Source organism: Cinclus cinclus, chromosome 31 (genome assembly GCF_963662255.1).
Source record: "Cinclus cinclus chromosome 31, bCinCin1.1, whole genome shotgun sequence".
Classification (NCBI taxonomy): Eukaryota; Metazoa; Chordata; class Aves; order Passeriformes; family Cinclidae; genus Cinclus; species Cinclus cinclus.
This window is the reverse complement of record NC_085076.1, coordinates 972,630-991,621: the sequence shown is the minus strand read 5'-3', so window position 1 is coordinate 991,621 and position 18,992 is coordinate 972,630. Positions and strand designations below refer to the sequence as shown.

The window sequence follows — 18,992 nt, the reverse complement described above, 5'->3', positions numbered from 1 at the left end:
CTGGAGGAAGGATGGGTTGTGGAAAAGATAAAGAACACTGCCCCTCCTGGTTTTTAACAGGTGGTCCATTAGCAGAGGATATCTCCCACAGAGATAAGGATCACTGCCCCACCTGGTTTAAACCTGGTGGTAGAATACATACTTTTGGGCACATCTTTACACTGTAACCTAGGAGTGTGGTTTAAGGCAGCCCAGGTGCTGGTGTTGCAGCTGGGAGGTCAGTCCAGGCTGGGGATGAGCACATGGAGCAGCCCTGGTGGGACTTGGGAGGCTGCACATGAGCTCAGAACCTTCCCTGAGCCCTGGGCTGATCCCCCAGCATGGGAAAGAGGGCGATTCTGTCCCTTTACCCCACTCAGGTGACAACTCTACCTGCAGAGCTGCCTTCAGTCCTGGGCCACAGCACAGGGAAGACCTGGAGCTGCTGGAGAGAGTCCAGAGGAGGCTCCAGGATGATCAGAGGGATGGAGCAGCTCTGCTGGGTGGAAAGGCTGAGAGCTGGGCATGTTGAGCCTGGAGAAGAGAAGGCTTTGGGGTGACCTAACTGTGGCCTTCCAGGACCTCAGGCAGCTACAAGGAACACGGGGAGAGACAATTCCCAAGGAATGGAGTAACATGATGAGGGAGAATGGCTTCACACTCACAGGGAGGAGGTTTAGATGAGGTATTTGGAAGAAATTGTTCCCAATGAAGCTGGTGAGGCCTTGGCACGGGGTGCCCAGAGAAGCTGTGGCTGCCCCTGGATCCCTGGAAGTGTGCAAGGCCAGGCTGGACAGAGCTTGGAGCAGCCTGGGACAGTGAAAGGTGTCCCTGCCACGGCAGGGAGAATAACCAGGTGACTCTTACAGAATCACAGAATCACCAGGTTGGAAGAGACCTTCAAGATCATAAAGTACAATCCATGCCCTGACACCTCAGCTAGACCATGGCACCAAGTGCCATATCCAGACTTTTTTAAAAAGTTACCATCACATCTAGGGATGGCGGCTCCACCCCCTCCCCAGGCAGACCATTCCAGTAGTTTATCACTCTCTCAGTAAAAAACTTCTTCCTAAAATCCAACCTATATTTCCCTTGGTGCAGCTTGAGGCTGTGTCCTCTCATTCTGTCAGCCTGGAGAAAGAGACCAACCCCCACCTGACCACAGCCACCTTTCTGGCAGTTGTAGAGAGTGATAAGGTCACCCCTGAGCCTCATTTTCTCCAGGCTAAACAACCCCAGCTCCCTCAGTTGTTCCTCACAGGACTTGTGTTCCAGGGTCCCTTCCCACCCAAACCATTCCATGATTGTATGCTGAAAGCCTGAAGCTTTGTTTTTTATTTTTACATTATATTCTTGTCTGCAGCCATTAGTTTTTTTTTAATCCCATGCATGAATCTTACAATCAGCTTTCTTCATCTTCCCCATTGCTCTTTGTGTGAGTTTTTAAACTTCAGGTGTTTCACTTGTAAATATTTATTCACCAACACACAGGAACTGGCAACCACAAAGGGAGGTGGTGGATTTAACCCCTGGTGCTCCACTGATCCACCTGAATGCCAGTGTTTTGTACTCATTGTTTGGGGCACAGTTTTTTTGGGTTCTTTTCTTTTTGAGAAGAAATAGGAACGAGCTCTGGGGCCTGGCTTCTTTTTTTTCCTGTCTTTACTGGTTGCTTATAGTTGTACAAATTGAATATAAAACAGAAACTGAAATTACACTACTCGACTCTTTCTAAATCTAGCTGAACCTCAGATTCCAGAGAATCTAGCCAGCTTTTCAGAATGGGAGTGGTTGTAGGTCAGGGTCCTAACAGCCCAGTTGGAAAGGAGGATGGGTTAAATACTGCTTCCATAAAAGAAATACAGTTGATTTCCAGCAATAATTGCAGCCCTCTTTGTGACAGGTCAGGCAGTGAACAAAGAGCTTCTGCTCCTGGCAGCTGCTTGGTGCTGGGGCAGGGTAATGACACTTCCAAACCTGCTTCTTTGTAGATGAAGCTGATGATGATGATGATCCTGAGTACAACTTCCTGGAAGATCTGGATGAACCAGACACAGAAGACTTCAGGAATGACCGTGCTGTGAGAATCACGAGTAAGTTCCCCAGGAATTTTTCCCTCCTTTTTGGAAAAAGTGTTTTTTTGTTGCAAGGATTTTTTCAGTGTAGGATATTAAATAAAGATCTGCATGCTGTTTTGAACAGCTTTTGGTCCTCTGGGAGTGCATGGAAGGGTCTGGGCAGAGCTGCTATGCTCAGGTGCAGCACAGCCTGAAGAACAATATTTAGGTGACAATACAACCTGAAATTAGGTGATAATACACCCTGAAAGCTTCAGGCAGTTCAGACTTGAATGTTTGTCTTGTGATTGAATTGAATTAAATTTTGAAATCTTCACAGCCTTCAGCTTATTTTTTATAAACATATCACTTTCCATCTTTGCAACAAGCCACACTTGCTTTAGGTCTTATTGCAGATTACCATAACTTTAAATTTAATCATGAAAATGAGTTGTAATGTGATATTTTAGGATTCAGACAATCTCAGCTCAAGATTTTTTTGGTCCCAGCATTAAAAAGGGAATTATCAAGGGCCTTTCTTTTTTGGTCCTCTGTTTGCAAGAAGAAGGTTTCTCTTTGTGAGAGAAATTCCTTAATTGAGTTGATATGACAGGATTCCTGAGTGTTTCTTGGGAAAGGAATCTTCATAATTCTTTTTAATTTTACTTGCAGAAAAGGAAGTGAATGAGCTGATGGAGGAGCTGTTTGAGACAGTAAGTGATAAACTGAATGTAGCACTGAAGGATAGAGCTATCAGGTGTGACATGGCATCTGGAGGGGTGGCTCTGGGAAAACACTCAGTGCTGTGTGTATGCCAAGGGCTCTGCCATGACTGGGTCGTTTTTAGCCTTAGGAAAGGTCTGGAGGGGTTTCCAGGAGGGAAGGTCTGGAGGGGTTTCCTGGAGGGAAGGTCTGGAGGGGTTTCCTGGAGGGAAGGTCTGGAGGGAAGGTCTGGAGGGATTTCCTGGAGGGAAGGTCTGGAGGGATTTCCTGGAGGGAAGGTCTGGAGGGATTTCCTGGAGGGAAGGTCTGGAGGGGTTTCCTGGAGGGAAGGTCTGGAGGGAAGGTCTGGAGGGGTTTCCAGGAGGGAAGGAGTACAAGGATTTCCTCAAGTGAAGGTCTGTGCTCAGAGGATCATCATGAGCTCATTTAGCCCAAGGTAGATTTGTTCCTTGAGCTTTCTCCACCTGACTTGCTCCATGTTTGCTGCCAGTTCCAGGATGAGATGGGCTTCTCCAACATGGAAGATGAAGGGCCAGAAGATGAAGATGTTGTTGCAGAGTCTCGGCCAAATTTTAACACCCCACAGGCCCTCAGGTAGGAGCATTTGTTCATGGTTGTGATCTCTACTGAGGAATTTTAACAAATTTAACAAATTTTAACATCCCACAGGCCCTAAGGTTGGAGTATTTGTGGTCTTGATCTCTATTTAGGAAAAGCTTCTGGTTACCTGTGGCAGTCACCAAAGAGAGAGATTGTCTTGGCATCTCAGGCCACTGTTCTGAAAGCTCTGACCTATTTTTCTTCATGGGATTGGATAATTACATTGATCCTTTTTCTTCTGTTTGCCACCATTGACTTTACTGATTGTGCATCTGAAAATTAAAAACAACGGAAAAGAGCAAGAGTGCCTGCACTGAGGTTGGTGCTGTTCTGTATCTCAGCTGAAAACAGAGATGTGTGAATGTGCCCCAGCAAGGCAAGATCTGCAGTGAGGAATTCTGTTCCTGCTTCTTCAACCTCTGTGCTCTACAGGGATTCATGGAATGGTTTGGGTTGGGAGGGACCTTAAAGCTCATCTCATCCCAGCCCTGCCATGGCAGGGACACCTCCCACTGTCCCAGGTGCTCCCAGCCCCAGTGTCCAGCCTGGCCTTGGGCACTGCCAGGGATCCAGGGGCAGCCACAGCTGCTCTGGGCACCCTGTGCCAGGGCCTGCCCATCCTCAAGGGAAGAATTTCTTCCCAAAATCTGATCTAAATCTCTCATCTTCTGATATAAAACTGTTCCTATCTCCTCTCACAATCTGTCCATGTGAAATTGTCGCTGGCACTGCTCAGTGGAGCAGGAGGTGGCACAGGTGGCACATTTTTCTTCCAGGAAATGGGCAGAGACCCGGGATCTGCTGTGTGTGGGATCAAAGCTCTGCAGGACCTGTGCAAAGATTGTCCCAACCTCAGTGGCAGCCACTCCTCTTCCTTTGCTCTGCATTGTGCTGGTGGCTATAGTGATGCAACATCATTGCAGAAATAATAATTTTCTTTCCCTTTTTATTGCTAAGGGTTTCCTTGCTGCCTGGCTTTGTTGTGATGGCAGGAGATGCTTGAGGAGCTGTTTTAAGTGTGGCACCTTCTCTTTTCATTAAACAGCTTGGATGTGTATTGGCCTTTTCTGAGAAAAATACTGCCTGAGATAACTGAGGCCTAGGAATGAGATATCTGTGAAATTTGGACCCTGGATTGTATTTTTTTGGTTTATACATAGCATCAGCTTGAAGAAGAAAGGAACTAAAGCAGCTCCATCCCTGGAAGTATCCAGGGTCAGGTTGGACAGAGCTTGGAGCATCCTGGGATAGTGGGAGGTGTCCCTGCCCATGGCAGGGGTGGATTGAGATGATCTTGAAGGTCCTTCCAGCCTAAAGCATTCCATGATTCTGTGATTTCTCTCTAGGTAATAATTCCACTGAGTTTCAGCAGCTACAAACTCTGGCTAAAGAGGAGCTGCAGGATGAGTGGTGTCTCCTTGTTCATGGGGCAGATGAGCTCAAGATCAAGCTGTGTCTGTTTGGGAAAGGAGCTAAAATGAAGGCTGGAGTTTCTGGGTGCTCTCTCTGGGCTGAGCAGTGCCAGAGGGGAGTGAACCAGCTCTAAAACCAGCTACAAACTGAAAGCCAGGCAGCTTTGTGCTCTCAATTTGGTTTTATTAATTTTTCTTTGGTGGGCACCTCTCACGGTTGTTTCTTCCCTGGTTTTATCTGTATACAGGATTCTTAAATGCAGAAATATCTGTTTGCTGCATTTATTGTTTTTGTGATACCATGCATTAGGAGCATCTTGGAACAATTCTGTAACTGACCTCAGGTCTGTTACAGAAGGGAAGCTGATCACCAGCAGAAATCAGGATATTAACTGGTGTAGCTAAAATAAATAAAATTAAATAATAACTACTGGAACTATTTTTTGAAAGATGGTGACTTGTGCATCCTCTTTTCTGCTACAAGAGTAATTCTTACTGTAGGATCTCTGGTAGAGTTCTCAGCATAAGGCTGGGTAATAATTAATTTTTTTAATAAAGTAGCAGGATTTGAGGCACTGTGGTGTCTTTCTGGAGACCTTCCATATGTTAAAATGCCACTGATAACACCCTGGCTTCAACCCTTGCTGATGGTAAAAATTAAAGATTAGGTGATGCATTTGGGATTGGTTTAGGTCCTGAGTGGTGGGGAGAGCATCTGAACACATGAGTGGGGCACAGATGGGTGGGAAGGGTGGAAAATGCTTTTAAGTGTCCCTGGAATAAGCAGCTGAAGCACTGTATCCCAAAACTTATAGTGCTGGGGTGCACTAAAAGACTTTTATGTGTAAGTAGCTCAGGTTTTTCAAGCTGGAGTTAATGTTGAGTAGTAAAGGGATGGCCATCCCTGAACTGTGCAAACCAAATACAGAGTGAAATGCTCCAAGTAAACATGAATTATTAATAAATCATACATCTATTACATTTACTCTGCCTGGTTTACTACAGATTTGAGGAGCCTCTGGCCAATTTGCTGAACAAGCAGCACCGGACAGTGAAGGAACAACTGGAGCAGCTGAGAATGAAAAAGTCCTCAATCAAAGCACCCCAAGAGACTGAAAAATCAAAACCCCCAAATGAGAAGCCCCTCCAGAGTCTTGTTCTGGACAGTGCACAAAGAAAGAGGCTCCAGCAGCAAATGCAGCAGGTGATCAGTGTTAGAGATGCTCTGATCTCAGAAGGGTTTGCTGTGCTCAGTGAGGGGCAGGGAAGCCAAGGGCACAGTAGGGCTTTGCTTCCTTCAAATAATTAATTGGATAAAACTCCATGTGAATTGGAGCTTTATTAGGTGATACTCACATGCCTGATTTCACATGGAAAGACAGTTGGAATTGAGTAAGTACAGCTCATTTCTTGGCATCTCTTCTCATGGGAGATCTTGCCTTGGCTGGCTGTATCTGTCAAAACTCTGTTTTCACCAACTTCTGTATTACTGCCTAAGAATATTATTCTTGATCTAGTTAGGTTTCTTTTTTTTTTTTTTTTTTCCTCCTGCCACCACACAAAACTGTAGAAATTCAGAAATGGGCAGTTCTGAGAGACTGAATTGTTGCTGCTAAAGAGGTAGTTCTGTATTTATGTAGGTAAAAAAATCCTTTCTGTGTTGGTCATTATGAGACTTTAGCACAAAAGCTGGGAAATTGCCTGAAGACTTAGCAGATGATGTGTTCAAAATTTGTGCAGTAAGCTTTTTGCCAATGGATATTAAAGTTTCCCACCAGTTTTCTATTGCTTACAAGATTTTTTGCAGTCAGATATTTTTGCTGTGCCCAGGAGATATTTCTTGTGCTTTTGGTTTTGTGCTTTCCAGTTTCTTGGAGTTCTGATAAACTGAAATAAACAATTTGTCTGATTTTATTCCTCAAGCATGTTCAGCTTCTGACTCAGATCCATCTCCTGGCAAGTTTCAACCCTGCTCTAAGTTCAGAGGCCAGCACCACCCAGATGTTTTTGGTAAGGAATGCCTGGAATCAGAGATCCATGAATTCAAACAGTTGCTGGTCCCTGGGCATCTTAGAGAGATGAATTTATTTAATGGATCCCATTAAACTGAGAACTAAGGTTCTGGAAAGGGCAGGGATTAAAAAAAACCTCATGGAATGCCAGAATGGTTTGGGTGGGCAGAGCCTCTAAAGCTCACTCAGTTCCACCTCTTCCACTATCCCAGGGTGCTCCAAGTCTCATCAAACCTGTCCTTGGACATTTCCAGGCATGGGAAATCCACAATTTTCTGGAGACGCTGTGCCACCCTCCCAGTAAATCCTCTATCCCTGGATTTGTAATGCCCAGAATTAAGACATTTTAGGCATTTTTTTTTGCATTAAGTCTGTGTGTTCTGTGCCTTGTACTCAAAGGCCTCTCTCTGATGTTTCTGTGCCTGACTTTGCAGAGTGAGCTCAGGAGCTTTGCCCGTAGCTCCACCCTGCTCCGGGTGCCCCTGAACCCCAAGTTCCAGACCATGTTCCAGCCCTGCAACTTGCAGGGGGCCCTGCAGCTCATCGAGGATTTCCATGCCCAGGTCCCAGTGGACTGGAGCCCTCGGAAAGCTGTGAAGAAGAATGGTGAGTGAGGGGACAGGGTGGGGAAAGCATTGGCAGATAGTTATTCCATGTGGTAAGGGAAATTCCTAGTTTGGCCCTCCTGGAGCAGCTCTGGGGTCCCTCAGATTGTCACTGCTGAGATTGAGGCCCCCTCACAGTGACCCAACAGGGCCCTGCTGGACCCCCCCCCCACCCCCCCACTCCCAGCTGGTCCCAGTCAGACCAGTTCCCTCCCAGTTCAGCCCCAGGCTCTGGGGCTCTCCACCCTTGGATGGTGGAGCAGGCACAGGAACAGCTCCAGCTGCTGGCCCTGGGGAGGGACTCTGGGCTCCTGTCCCCCCCTCTCCTGGGCTCCTGTCCCCCCCTCTCCTGGGCTCCTGTCCCCCCCTCCTGGGCTGTGCCTGATGCCCTGTGGGGGGGTGCTCAGAGTGTCCACTTGATCTTTGCCTTGCTACAGAGCAAAGGAAAAGATGGAAAGGGAAAAGAATTTTACCTTTTGCTGATGTAAACTTAGGAGGAAAAACTAGGAAATCTGCAAATTCTAAAACCAGGAAGAAAGTCTATTTTTGCAGTGAAAGGAGTAAAAGAAACAGCATTTTCAAAAAGTGAGTTGTGAAAAACATTCATCCACATACACAACTGTCCTTACCTGTTAATTCTTTTCACAGCAAATGAATTCTCCTGTTTGCCAAAGCAAGTGGCCTGGATTTTGGCAACGAGGAAAGTCTTTATGTACCCAGAGCTGCTGCCAATCTGTTCCTTGAGAGCAAACACTCACCGGGACAAGATCATCTTCACCAAGGCAGAGGACAAGTAGGTGCTTCAGTTACTGTACAGAATGTGTGGAAATGGCATTTGTTTGTCAAGGAGAATTTCTGGGCTGCAATCCTTGGTGAGAACCATGCCACAACCCAGCAGCTCCCTGAGAGGTTTCTTATCTTCTCCCCTCCTTCTTTCCCTGTCCAGCTTGTTGGCTTTAGGGCTGAAACATTTTGAAGGGACGGAGTTTCCAAAGCCTTTGATCAGCAAATACCTCCTGCCCACCAAAACTGCCCATCAGCTGACAGTGAGGATCAAGAACCTCAACATGAACCGAGCCCCTGACAACATCATCAGGGTAAGGGACACCTTCTGGGGTTTGTTCCAGCAGGGCAGAGCTGCTCTGTGTTCCAAAGGCCTCTTTGTGCTGACACTTCCTTAAAATAAAATGTCAAGCAGTGAGGATTTATCCTTTTATTTACCTTATCCCCTGGACTTGGCAGGTACTTAGATTACTGTTTTGACTCTTTAGAGGCCAGATAGTCCTGGTACAACTCAGTAATCCTGACAAAAATTCATACAAGTGACCGTTTGAGAGGCAAAACTTAAAGAAAAGTGTTGTTTGCAGCCAGTTGGGGAATAATCCTGTCCTGTAAGCTACTGGGAGCTACTGAAGAGAAAGTAAGAACCAAAAAGACATGAAACACCTGCACATCTGCCTGAGCCTCTGTGAGAGCAGCCAGGATAGCAGTGAGGTCCTGTTCAGCCTTGGTTCTTGAATTTTAATGTTTGTGTGGGTAGAACCTTATTAAAGAATTGCTTTATTCACATAAACACTTTCACAGAGCCCAGTGCTCCTTCATGCCAGCAGTACCTGGGCAGGTGAGCTGACCACAGCCACCTTGTCTGGCCTTGTCTCCTGTCCCCACAGTACTACAGAAAGACAAAGCAGCTGCCTGTGCTGGTGAAGTGCTGTGAGGAAATCCAGCCCCACGAGTGGAAGCCGCCCGTGGAGAGGGAGGAGCATCGCCTGCCCTTCTGGTTAAAGGTATTTTCTGCTGCTCTGCACCTGACAGGATTGTTGTTCTCTTTAAAGGAGATGAGCAGTTGTTAGTTGCTGTAAAGTTCTTTATTGTAAAGGCACATCAGTCTCAAAAGGCAAAGAGACCCAAATGTTCAAGTCCATGCTAAAAGCTTTTGGCATCGAGTCCCAAAGAAGCAGCTCCTGGTGCAAGGCCCTGGGGAGGCTGAAGTTGCAGCCTGGTACACAGTCCTGAGCAAAGGCAGATGCTCCCTGGTCTTTTCTTCTTGTTCTTCCTCCTCTTCTTCTTTCATGTGGTGGTGGTGGTGATGATGATGATGGTGGAGGAAGAAAGAGCAAGAGAGCTCTCACTCCAATAGACGGATTTTTATTTACAAATTGCCCAATGAGCTAAAAACACAAACCTTGAAGCATTTCTTGTAAACCTATTAGAATTCTAGTTTTATAATATGAAAGTTTATGCTTAACTTGTGCATATAGCCTATCTGTTCTTCCTGCAAAATGTAAGCAGTATTCTTACTATATTTTTATTATGTTTAGACCTATGTTTTTGAGCTCTCACTGAGACTTGTTTTTTAAGACTTGTTTTCTACACTGATGTCTAGGGCTTTTACTTTTTAAGGTACTTAAAACATATTCTTACTTACTTCACTACCTAAAACTTAAACTTACACCTCTGTTTCATGTACAATTGGCTTAATGTACTTTAATTTATCTAAAGCTTTTAATTCAAGCCCTGCATTTTGATCTCTCTCTGAGGAATTCAGAGAGGCCTCTGTTTTTCAGACTCCAGCATGCACTCAGGGCTGGGGGGGAGTTGTTTTTTGGTTCATTTCTTGTGGGTTTTCCTTGGGCTTTGTGTGCCTTTTCCTTGTGGGCTTTTTCTTGGAGGCACAGAAACCATGCCTGTGGGTGAGTCAGTCAGCAGGACTGTACCCATGGGAACAGTTGGACTCAGGTGCCATAAAATCCAATTATTTTGATCACCCCCTGTTACACAATCAAGAGATCAAGAGAACTGGATTTTTTGTTGCCTTCCCACAAAATCTTGTGTTCACTAAAGCAACCTTTATAAAGCAGTTCAGTCTTGTTTTTCTCAGGTTCTCAGAGTCTCCTAAAGGCTTTGTGGTGCAACTCATGAATTTCAAGTACTATTAAGTAGCATGCAGTAGTATAAAGGAAATAAAACCTGCTTGTAGAGGCAGGTTGCTGTCTGTTGCCTTCTGTGCTGCTGTGTGAAGATAGGAATGCAGGAATAGCCTATAAATAATCAATTCCAATGAATCCTTGTTCCCTCCAGGCAAGCTTGCCCTCCATCCAGGCAGAACTGAAGCAGCTGGCAGAAGATGCCAAGGAGACACCAGCTTCACCTGGTGCAGAATCTGCCTTTTTGGGGTCAGAAAAGGAAACTTCAGACACAGAATGTGATGACAAATACCCTCTGCTGATGCCCAAGGGGCTCGTGCTGACCCTGAAGCCTTTGGCCAACCGGTTCTCCAGGAGGGCCTGGAGGAGGCAGAGGTCATCAGCTCTAAAGCCTGTCCTGATCTGCCCCAATCCCTGTCTGCAGCCCAGCTCCAACCCTATCAGCATCCAGAAAACTCTGAAGTTGTCCCAGTCAAAGGCTGTCCCCAGCAAGGTCCTGCTCAAGGCCCCTCGGCCCATTCAGCCAGCGCCGGCCGTGCCCCTGAACGTTCCAGCAGTGGTGGGAGGTGGGGATGGCTTGGAATTCCAGAGTGTGCTTTCCACTGCCCATCCAGACTCCAGACAAGCCTTCCCAGCTGCTGTACCCCCAGCTCTGGTGTCCTCAGAGCCAGCGACTTTCCAGTCCAAGGTGACGCCGCCAGCTTCGGCCGGGACGAAAACGCGCAAACCTTGCGTGCGGAAGGGCTACCAGAGGAAAAAAGGGACAAGATCTGCTCCACTGATAAAACCTTCCCCTCTGATCCAGCCCTCCCCTGTCATCCTTACTGTCCCTGCCACCACAGTGAAGGTGGTTAACATTGGCAATGGCTGCAACATGATCCAGCCCCTCAGCACGGCAGTGGGCCGAGGCACTCAGGCCATTCCGGTCACAACCCTGCTGGTGAATCCATCCACGTTCCCATGTCCATTAAATCAGCCTCTGGTGACCTCTTCCATCCCATCACTGATTGTCTCTCCCAACCCTGTGGGTCTGTCTGCACCTGCTGTGGGTGAAGGGGAGGAGAAGCTGACCCTGGTCCCTGCTCCTGGTGCCTTTCCCACGGTGGAGCCCAAGGTGGAGCCCAAAGTGGAGCCCAAGGTGGAGCCCCCCGAGTTCTTCGTTCCCTGCTGTGCTGTGTCCCTCAAGGAGGAGTGTGGGACAAACCCTGCCACTCCCCACGAGGGCACTCAGGACAAGGGGAACAAGGGTGACTGCTGCAGCTGGGCAGTGGGAGAGGGAGATGGGAACACAACAGAGCCATTGCCTTTGGAACTCTTGCCTCGCCTAGAAGGTCCCAATGAATCTGTGAAAATCAAGTCTGAAGATTCAAGTGATGCTCCCAATGAAGCAAACCTGGCACAGAAAAGGGATCTTTTATGTGCTGAAGGGAAGGAGGAGTTCATGCTGGGCCTTGGCCAGGAGCTGAACATGGAGGCTGCGTGTTCCTGTGGGGATGAGCCCAAGAAGGAGCAGGTTCCCTGCGAGGAGAAGGGAGAGGAGGAGCCATCCCCTCCCCGGGGGGAGCAGCAGGGGGAGGCAGGGGGGGCTGCTGGGCCACCAGCCAGCAGTGACTCTCCAAAGAACCTCCCTTACTCAGCAGAGGGGGAGGCAGAGTTCAGCAGCCCCCCAGGAAGACCAGAGGACTCATCCAGCATCGATGGTCAGTCCGTGGGGACACCGGCCGGCCCTGAGGCTGCAGGAGAGAGGGAAGGGCAAGAAGAAGAGGAAGAAGATGACTTTGATGATTTTACACAAGATGAGGATGAGGAAATGTCATCAGCCTCAGAAGAGTCTATTCTGTCAGTGCCAGAACTGCAGGTAAAGACAAAACTTTAATAAAACCTTTAAAGGGAACTGTAGGTGTCCTGAAACACCCTATGGAGTCAGGGCCAATCCCACTGGAAATCCCACTGGGAAGGTGGGTTGTAACTCTTTAACAGCCTGGCATTGTGCTGGGCACAGAGAAACTGGACACCACGTTTTCCTGTGCAGTCTTTAAGAGTATATATTGCAAATATGCAGATTTAAACTCTGCTGAGCAGCAAGGACTTCTCAGTGAGGCTGCTCTCTAAGAAGTACTTTAAGTGAAAATTACTTTCCAGGTCACAATTGCAGCAAGCCTTTAAGAGCTAAGATGATCATTAAGGAGTCATTAAGGAATCCTGTGGAGGAGAGGGATTCCTCTGCAGATACCCCTGTGAGGCCCCCTTGCTATTCTCTTTGAGATAAGAAAAACTACTTAGAATGACTCATGCTAGAAAAATGCTAGACCCTTGCTTATCTTTCTAGAAGAAAATTGGTTGGAATTGATTCTCCGTAATTGGTTATTTTACACATAGAACTTCTTTGTAGTTGGACAGTGTTGCAATTCTGTACCCTATTGGCCTATTTTCAATCCACCCAAACCCTATAAAAATACCTGTAGTAACCCATATATTTGGACTGCTGCCTGACCTCCCCTTCACAGAAGAAATAAAGCCCGTGGAAATTGTCAGTGCTGCTCTCCCGATCTCTCTGTCACCTGAGGAAGGTCTCAGTAAGCAAAGATGAAATCACAAAAGATGTGACTGCCTAGAGAGGCAGTGCTTACAGACCTTGTGGCTGAAATCTGCCAGAGAGGCAGATAGTCACAGAATCCCTTCTCATTTAAGGCCTTATCTGCTGAATGGCAAATGCTGAAATTTGATTTTGCATGCTACAGGTTTAGGCAGCTCTGGAGGGGTTTGAATTCAGTTCCTTAGCAGAATCCTTTAGTTGGGCAGGGGCTGAGCTATGAAATTGGCTGATGGAGTCATGATTCAGTGAGGAAGTTGCTGAATGATACTAAACCAAACAATAAAACAATGGGATTTTTTTTTTGTTTGTTATTAATTGCTTTCTAAGGAAACTATGGAGAAACTTACCTGGCTTGCAACAGAGAGACGTTTAAGCCAAGAAGGAGATTCTGAAGAAGAGAATTCCCAGGAAGAGAACTCTGAGCCTGAGGAAGAGGAGGAGGAGGAAGGGGAAGGAATAGAGAATTTACAGAAGGATGATGAAATATGTGGAGATACATCAGAGGAGCCTAAATCTGCCTTCACAATGGCCAAGGCAGCTTCCCCACAGGTGGAAGCCCACAGGATTCCAGCAGGTGGGTGCTGTGCTGTGGGGATTTTTGGGATTCCAGCAGGTGGGTGCTGTGGGGATTTTTGGGATTCCAGCAGGTGGGTGCTGTGGGGATTTTTGGATGGCAGCAGGTGGGTGCTGTAGGGGTTTTGGATGGCAGCAGGGGCATTCTTTGGGTTGTTTTTTTTTTGTTTTTGGACACACAGAGTGAGGAAGTAGAGCTGCTCTGTGAAGGGATCAGTGGGGATCCTGTCTGGGTTTAATTTCACAGAGGTATCTGAACCAAATGATGCTTTCCAGCTGGAAATACAACTTTGGGACCCAGTTACAGCTCTCTTGCATGTGAGCCAAGGGTCTTTAATGCCTCAAAAATTTGCAGATTTATGGTTTCTGTCAGTTAATACCTCATACCTGTAGAACAATATTAAATAGTCAAATCTTTGCTAAGTTGAATTTTGTCTGACAAGATCATGTTGCAGAAAAGGAAATGGAACAAAATGCAGCAAGTAGTAAATGAACTTAAGCAATGAACTTTGAGAAAGGGACCTCAGCCCATTAGATCAACAGATTCCTAATCCTAAAGCCACAAAAATTGGGATGTAACCACTCTCAGTACCCTGTTTTATTCCCTGTTCTGTGACATTAGGGATTTATCTGTGCTTTAACTATAATGGAAATAATAAGCTCAAATTTGCAGAGTGAACAGCCAGCTCTGGGGCTTGTGCTGTGTCTCTGTTCCCCTCATGGTTGTTCTGCCCTGGTGTGCAGGACTTTTTAGTTCCAAGAAAAGCTGGGATGGACATGTGGTTGTATCCATAGATGTTTCCTGTCACATGCTGTGGAAACAAACAGCAAATTTAGGATTTTGGCCAGCTTGAATCGTGGGAAGCTTATTTCTCTTACACCTTCAGGGAGCACAGACAGGAACTTATCAGTGACTCTGAAAGCTCCTTTTCTGTTGGAGAATTGCCCTGGCAGAGCCATGGGGTGCCTCTGCCACCAGCTGACCTTGTTCTCCTCCACAGGAGAGAACCTGAAAGCACCTGGGAAGAGCAGGAGCTCCCACAGAACCAGGAACAAGCGGGGCCGGGCTCGTGCCAGCAAAGACACGTCCAAGCTGCTGCTGCTGTATGATGAGGACATCCTGGAGAGGGATCCCCTGAGGGAGCAGAAGGACCTGGCCTTTGCCCAGGCCTACCTGACCAGGGTAAGACAGCCCAGGAGCAGGAACACTGGAGATTTGGGGTTCTCTGACACAGAACTGAGCCACAGAACTGCCTCCTCTGGCTGGGGTGGAGTTGTTTCTTCCTACACCCCATGTGTGGTGCTTCACTTCCCAAATTGTGCCTTTCTTGAGCTGAGAGTTTTCCTCCTTTTGCTCTTCCTCCTCCCTCCCCTGTTCTGTGTGGGGGAGCTGGAAGTGAAGGAGTCAGGGGCTAGGGGTGCTCAGCTGCTGCACTGAGTCCACAGCACCAGAACCTTCTGAATTTCTGAGCTTCACAGTGGGTTGGGATCCCTTTTCTGGTGAGGAGCTTTGGTTTATCTTTAGGAAGAGACTCGGTTTCTTCAACAAAATTACAAGCGCTGAGTAAGGGAGATCAAAGATTACTCAATTAGAAGAATTTAGGGAGAAATTCCTCCCTGTGAGGGTGGGCAGGCCCTGGTACAGGTACCCAGAGAAGCTGTGGCTACCCCTGGGTCCCTGGAAGCGTCCAAGGCCAGGTTGGACACTGGGGCTTGGAGCAGCCTGGGACAGTGGAAGGTGTCCCTGCCATGGCAAGGGGTTGGAATGAGTTAATCTTTAAGATCCCTTCCAACACAAGATATTGTGTGATTAACTTGCTTTTCCTGGTGGATGTTACCAAGCTCTGTTGCTCTCTCAGGTCCGTGAGACCCTGCAGCACATCCCAGGAAAGTATGAGGATTTCCTGCGCGTTATCTACGAGTTTGAGATCAGCACAGACAAGCGGACGGCCGTGGATCTCTACTCCACTCTGCAGAAACTGCTGCACGACTGGCCACAGCTGCTCACGGATTTTGCTGCCTTCCTTTTACCAGAGCAAGCTTTGGAGTGTGGGCTGGTAGGTAGAATGAGAGGAAGAGGTCAGATTTTAAGCGACGCGAGTGCTTGTAGGAGTGAAAGGATGAAGACTTCTTCCTAGGGCAAGAAAAGCCAACAGCTGGTAAATAAATCACTTGCTTAACTTGCTGCTTATATTAATCAGAATTGGAAAGTTTTGGTGTTGTTTGTAAATCTCCTGCTCGGTGGATCAGCCTTTCCCACTTGCATCATGTCTGACTGCAGAGACCACGTGCAGATATAGCAAACAGAGGTTCCCCTGTCTCCAAATCTGCCTTCCACGTTGTGGGATAAAGGGTTTCACCTGTTCCATTCTTTCTGCATTTCCCTATCTCATGTGCAAAGTCAAATTTTATAGCTCATGTAAGTATTGATTAAACAAAGTGGTGTTTCTCTTCCTCTGCTTCTTCCCGGTTTGGTGAAGGGCATCAATGCAATGGAAAACAAAGACCAGGACAGAAATTTTACAGCTTGTTTAAGTCAGTTCAAGATGCTTGGGGATATGTGCTTGAACATGAGGGTGAATCTTTTTCTTTTGGCCAGTTTGAGGAGCAGCAAGCCTTTGAAAAGAGCCGGAAGTTCCTCAGACAGCTGGAGATCTGCTTTGCTGAAAATCCTGCCCACCACCAAAAGATCATCAAAGTCCTGCAGAGCTGTGCAGACTGTCTGCCCCAGGAGATTGCAGAGGTAACCTGGGACCCCTTTTCTCCCAGTTTGAGTGCAGTCAGCCAGCCTGATTCCCATTCCCTGTGCCTGTCCCTGTCCTGCTCCTGGAGACCACAGGAGTTGGCTCAGCACGTTCTCCCTTTTGGCAGTACAGCTCAAATTCATGGAGTCACAAAATGATTTGGATTAGGAAGGACCTTAAAACCCATCTCATCCCATCCCTGCCATGGGCAGGGACACCTTCCACTAGCTCAGGCTTCTCCAAGCCCCATCCAACCTGGCCTTGGATTCAAGGGGAATTGGAGCTGCCTCTCCAAGAGGCTGCACCGTTGCTGCCCTGTGTTTCTTCTCTCCCACCTCAACTTATGCTTTTATCACCTTGCAGTTGAGGCTTAGTGTCATCTACAGAGTCTGCCTGGATTTCTGGGGGAATATTTCCAGGCTAATTTGCTGGCTGGATGTGGAGTGGTCTCAGAATATCCAGGAAGTTGTTCCCATGCAAGCATCAGTTTCCATATTGGAACTGTAACAAGCTGTGGTGCTCCCCTTGCTCTGACAGTCCTTCAGAGGACAGTGAGATGAGGTGGAATGAGACTCGTTTTCTCTGGATTTTTCTCTTCCAGCTGAAGACCCAAATGTGGCAGTTGTTGAAGGGACACGACCACCTTCAGGATGAGTTCTCTGTTTTCTTTGATCACCTTCGACCCTCAGCCAGCCGCATGGGAGATTTTGAGGAGATCAACTGGACAGAAGAGAAGGAGTATGAGGTGGAGCAATCTTCTCCCTAAAACCAGAAATAATAAAAGCAGAGATAAGAAACATGTTTGAACTGGAAGAACTCAATTAGAGGGTGCAGCTCCAGAGAGAGGGAAGCAGTGGGGTGGGAGAGCTGCTGGACTGAAGCAAACTCTTTAAATGTTTGAACAGGATTTTTGTTTTCTGGGGGAAACAAAACTTGATCACCTGAGGGCAGCTGTTGTATGTTTGTTTTTCTGTAGTTTGATGGGTTTGAAGAGGTGTCTCTGCCAGATGTAGAAGAAGAGGATGAGCCACCCAAGATTCATGGAGCCACCAGAAACAAGAAACGGAAAGAAATTGGAGGCCAACACCAGGACAAGGTGAGCCTGGAGCATCTCCCTGGTATTTCTCACCTTCAAAAAAATGCATGGGGATAAATTGTGGCAAGAACATCCCAAAGGTGGGAGAAATGGGATGGGGCTGTTCCTGTTGTGCTTTGCTTGCCATCATCACTTCAGTTCTCTGTGGGTCTTGCAGCCCCCTGGCCCCCCATATCCCCCCTGTTCCCTGTCTGTGTGTCAGCTGCAGAATTGTCTGTCTGTCAGCTGCAGTCTGTCTGTTTCCAGGAGGTCGAGTGGGTGGATGGGATGAAGGAATGTTCATGTTCCTGCCATGAAGGAAGTAGTGATCTCAAGCTAAAGAAAAGCAAAAGGAGGAGCTGCAGCCATTGTAGCAGTAAGGTTAGTGGAGAGGCCTGGAGTGCTCAGGGGGAAAGGGAGTCCTGCCAGTTCTCCCTGCTGTGATGATCCTGGGGCCTCATGTCTCCCAAATAATGGGGTGAGGATGGGAATCAATCCAAAGGTACCCAGTGGTGCCTCCCAGTCTGGAGCTCTGACTGCACCTGCCTGGCCTTCTCCCATCTCTTTCCTCCTCACTTTCTACTGCCCCTCCTTGCTCTGCTGAATGATGTCATTTTTTATGTTCTTCTGGGTTAAGTGTTTTGAGTGGAAGATGCTGGTGTGGTCACTATGTGAAAAGTTCCATACCTGTTCCTAATAATAATAATAATGATAATAATAATAATTGTAAACCAAGCATAATGCCAAAGTGTAGCCTTTGGCAGAGCCAGGAATGCCTGGGAAGCAAAGGCTGAGTTGTGGTTGGAGTGGACAGACCCACATGTGTGTGATTGTGCCTGTGGGTTGGTTTGCAGGTGTGTGAAAGCAAATTTTATAAAAACAAAGATTCTCAAGAGCTTCCTGCCAGCCTTGCTCAGCCAGAGTCAAGTCCCCAGCCAGAAGGGAAGGATCCTGGAATGTCAAAGGAACCTGGAGAAGAAAGTCTGGAGAGCAGAGATGAGGGAGAGGATGTCCAGAGCAGAACAAAACCTGCCTCTAGGAAAATGGACTCTCTGTCTCCAGGTGTGTGAAACTTTTGTCTTCCTCAGCCAGGTGCAGAACCTTCTGCACACAAATGAGCATAGGTTCAGGCATTTCTCATGCACATTGTTGAGTATAATGAGAACTTCTAATCATTGACCTTCCACTTTGTTTTCCTCTTGTTCCTCCACTCTGGATGCTCTAAACCTGTTGAGTATTCCCTTCAACAAAACCTCTCCTGCGTAGAGAGTATTCTGCTTTTTCCACAGTGTTGGCTCCATTTAAGCTTCTCTTGCCAGAATACTGGTCCAGTCCCCAGTCCATGGTACTGGCTCTTTTCCAGTTGCCATTTTAGCACAGCAGTTCAGAGCCACCAGGTCTCTAATCTGTCTTTAAGCAGTCTTTGTGGTGCTTGTTTATCCTCCAGTCTGGTACAGACAAGGAGAAACACAATTATGGCAGGATAAACAACCTGAGGGAGCTCTCTCCTCCTCCCTGGAGCCAGTGCTCAGCTCATGCTGCTGTTGGGGACAGCCCACAGCTGAATTCAGGAGTTTAAACGTTGTCTCATGTGTGGGTTTGTAACCAGGGTGTCAAGAGCAGCAGTGGCTGCTTCACTGGAGAGGTTTGCTCTGGGCAATGCACTTTTTCAATCTTCATCACTTC

The 18,992-nt window shown here is 47.3% G+C and overlaps 1 protein-coding gene across 2 annotated transcripts in view; it reads left to right on the top strand.

The window, feature by feature from the left end:
* Positions 1-18,992, top strand: part of LOC134055340 (GON-4-like protein) — a 30,503-nt gene that overhangs the window by 8,892 nt on the left and 2,619 nt on the right. The window contains exons 11-28 of one of the 2 annotated variants that reach the window (XM_062511631.1): positions 1,974-2,075; positions 2,712-2,752; positions 3,253-3,356; positions 5,780-5,978; positions 6,698-6,784; positions 7,221-7,392; positions 8,040-8,184; positions 8,338-8,488; positions 9,062-9,178; positions 10,473-12,176; positions 13,242-13,488; positions 14,489-14,670; positions 15,347-15,544; positions 16,087-16,230; positions 16,833-16,976; positions 17,208-17,327; positions 17,574-17,687; positions 18,161-18,368. In XM_062511631.1, the coding sequence (XP_062367615.1) occupies positions 1,974-2,075; positions 2,712-2,752; positions 3,253-3,356; positions 5,780-5,978; positions 6,698-6,784; positions 7,221-7,392; positions 8,040-8,184; positions 8,338-8,488; positions 9,062-9,178; positions 10,473-12,176; positions 13,242-13,488; positions 14,489-14,670; positions 15,347-15,544; positions 16,087-16,230; positions 16,833-16,976; positions 17,208-17,327; positions 17,574-17,687; positions 18,161-18,368 (4,179 nt within the window). The remainder of the gene's footprint in view (positions 1-1,973; positions 2,076-2,711; positions 2,753-3,252; positions 3,357-5,779; positions 5,979-6,697; positions 6,785-7,220; positions 7,393-8,039; positions 8,185-8,337; positions 8,489-9,061; positions 9,179-10,472; positions 12,177-13,241; positions 13,489-14,488; positions 14,671-15,346; positions 15,545-16,086; positions 16,231-16,832; positions 16,977-17,207; positions 17,328-17,573; positions 17,688-18,160; positions 18,369-18,992) is intronic. The other variant, XM_062511633.1, reaches the window with a different exon arrangement.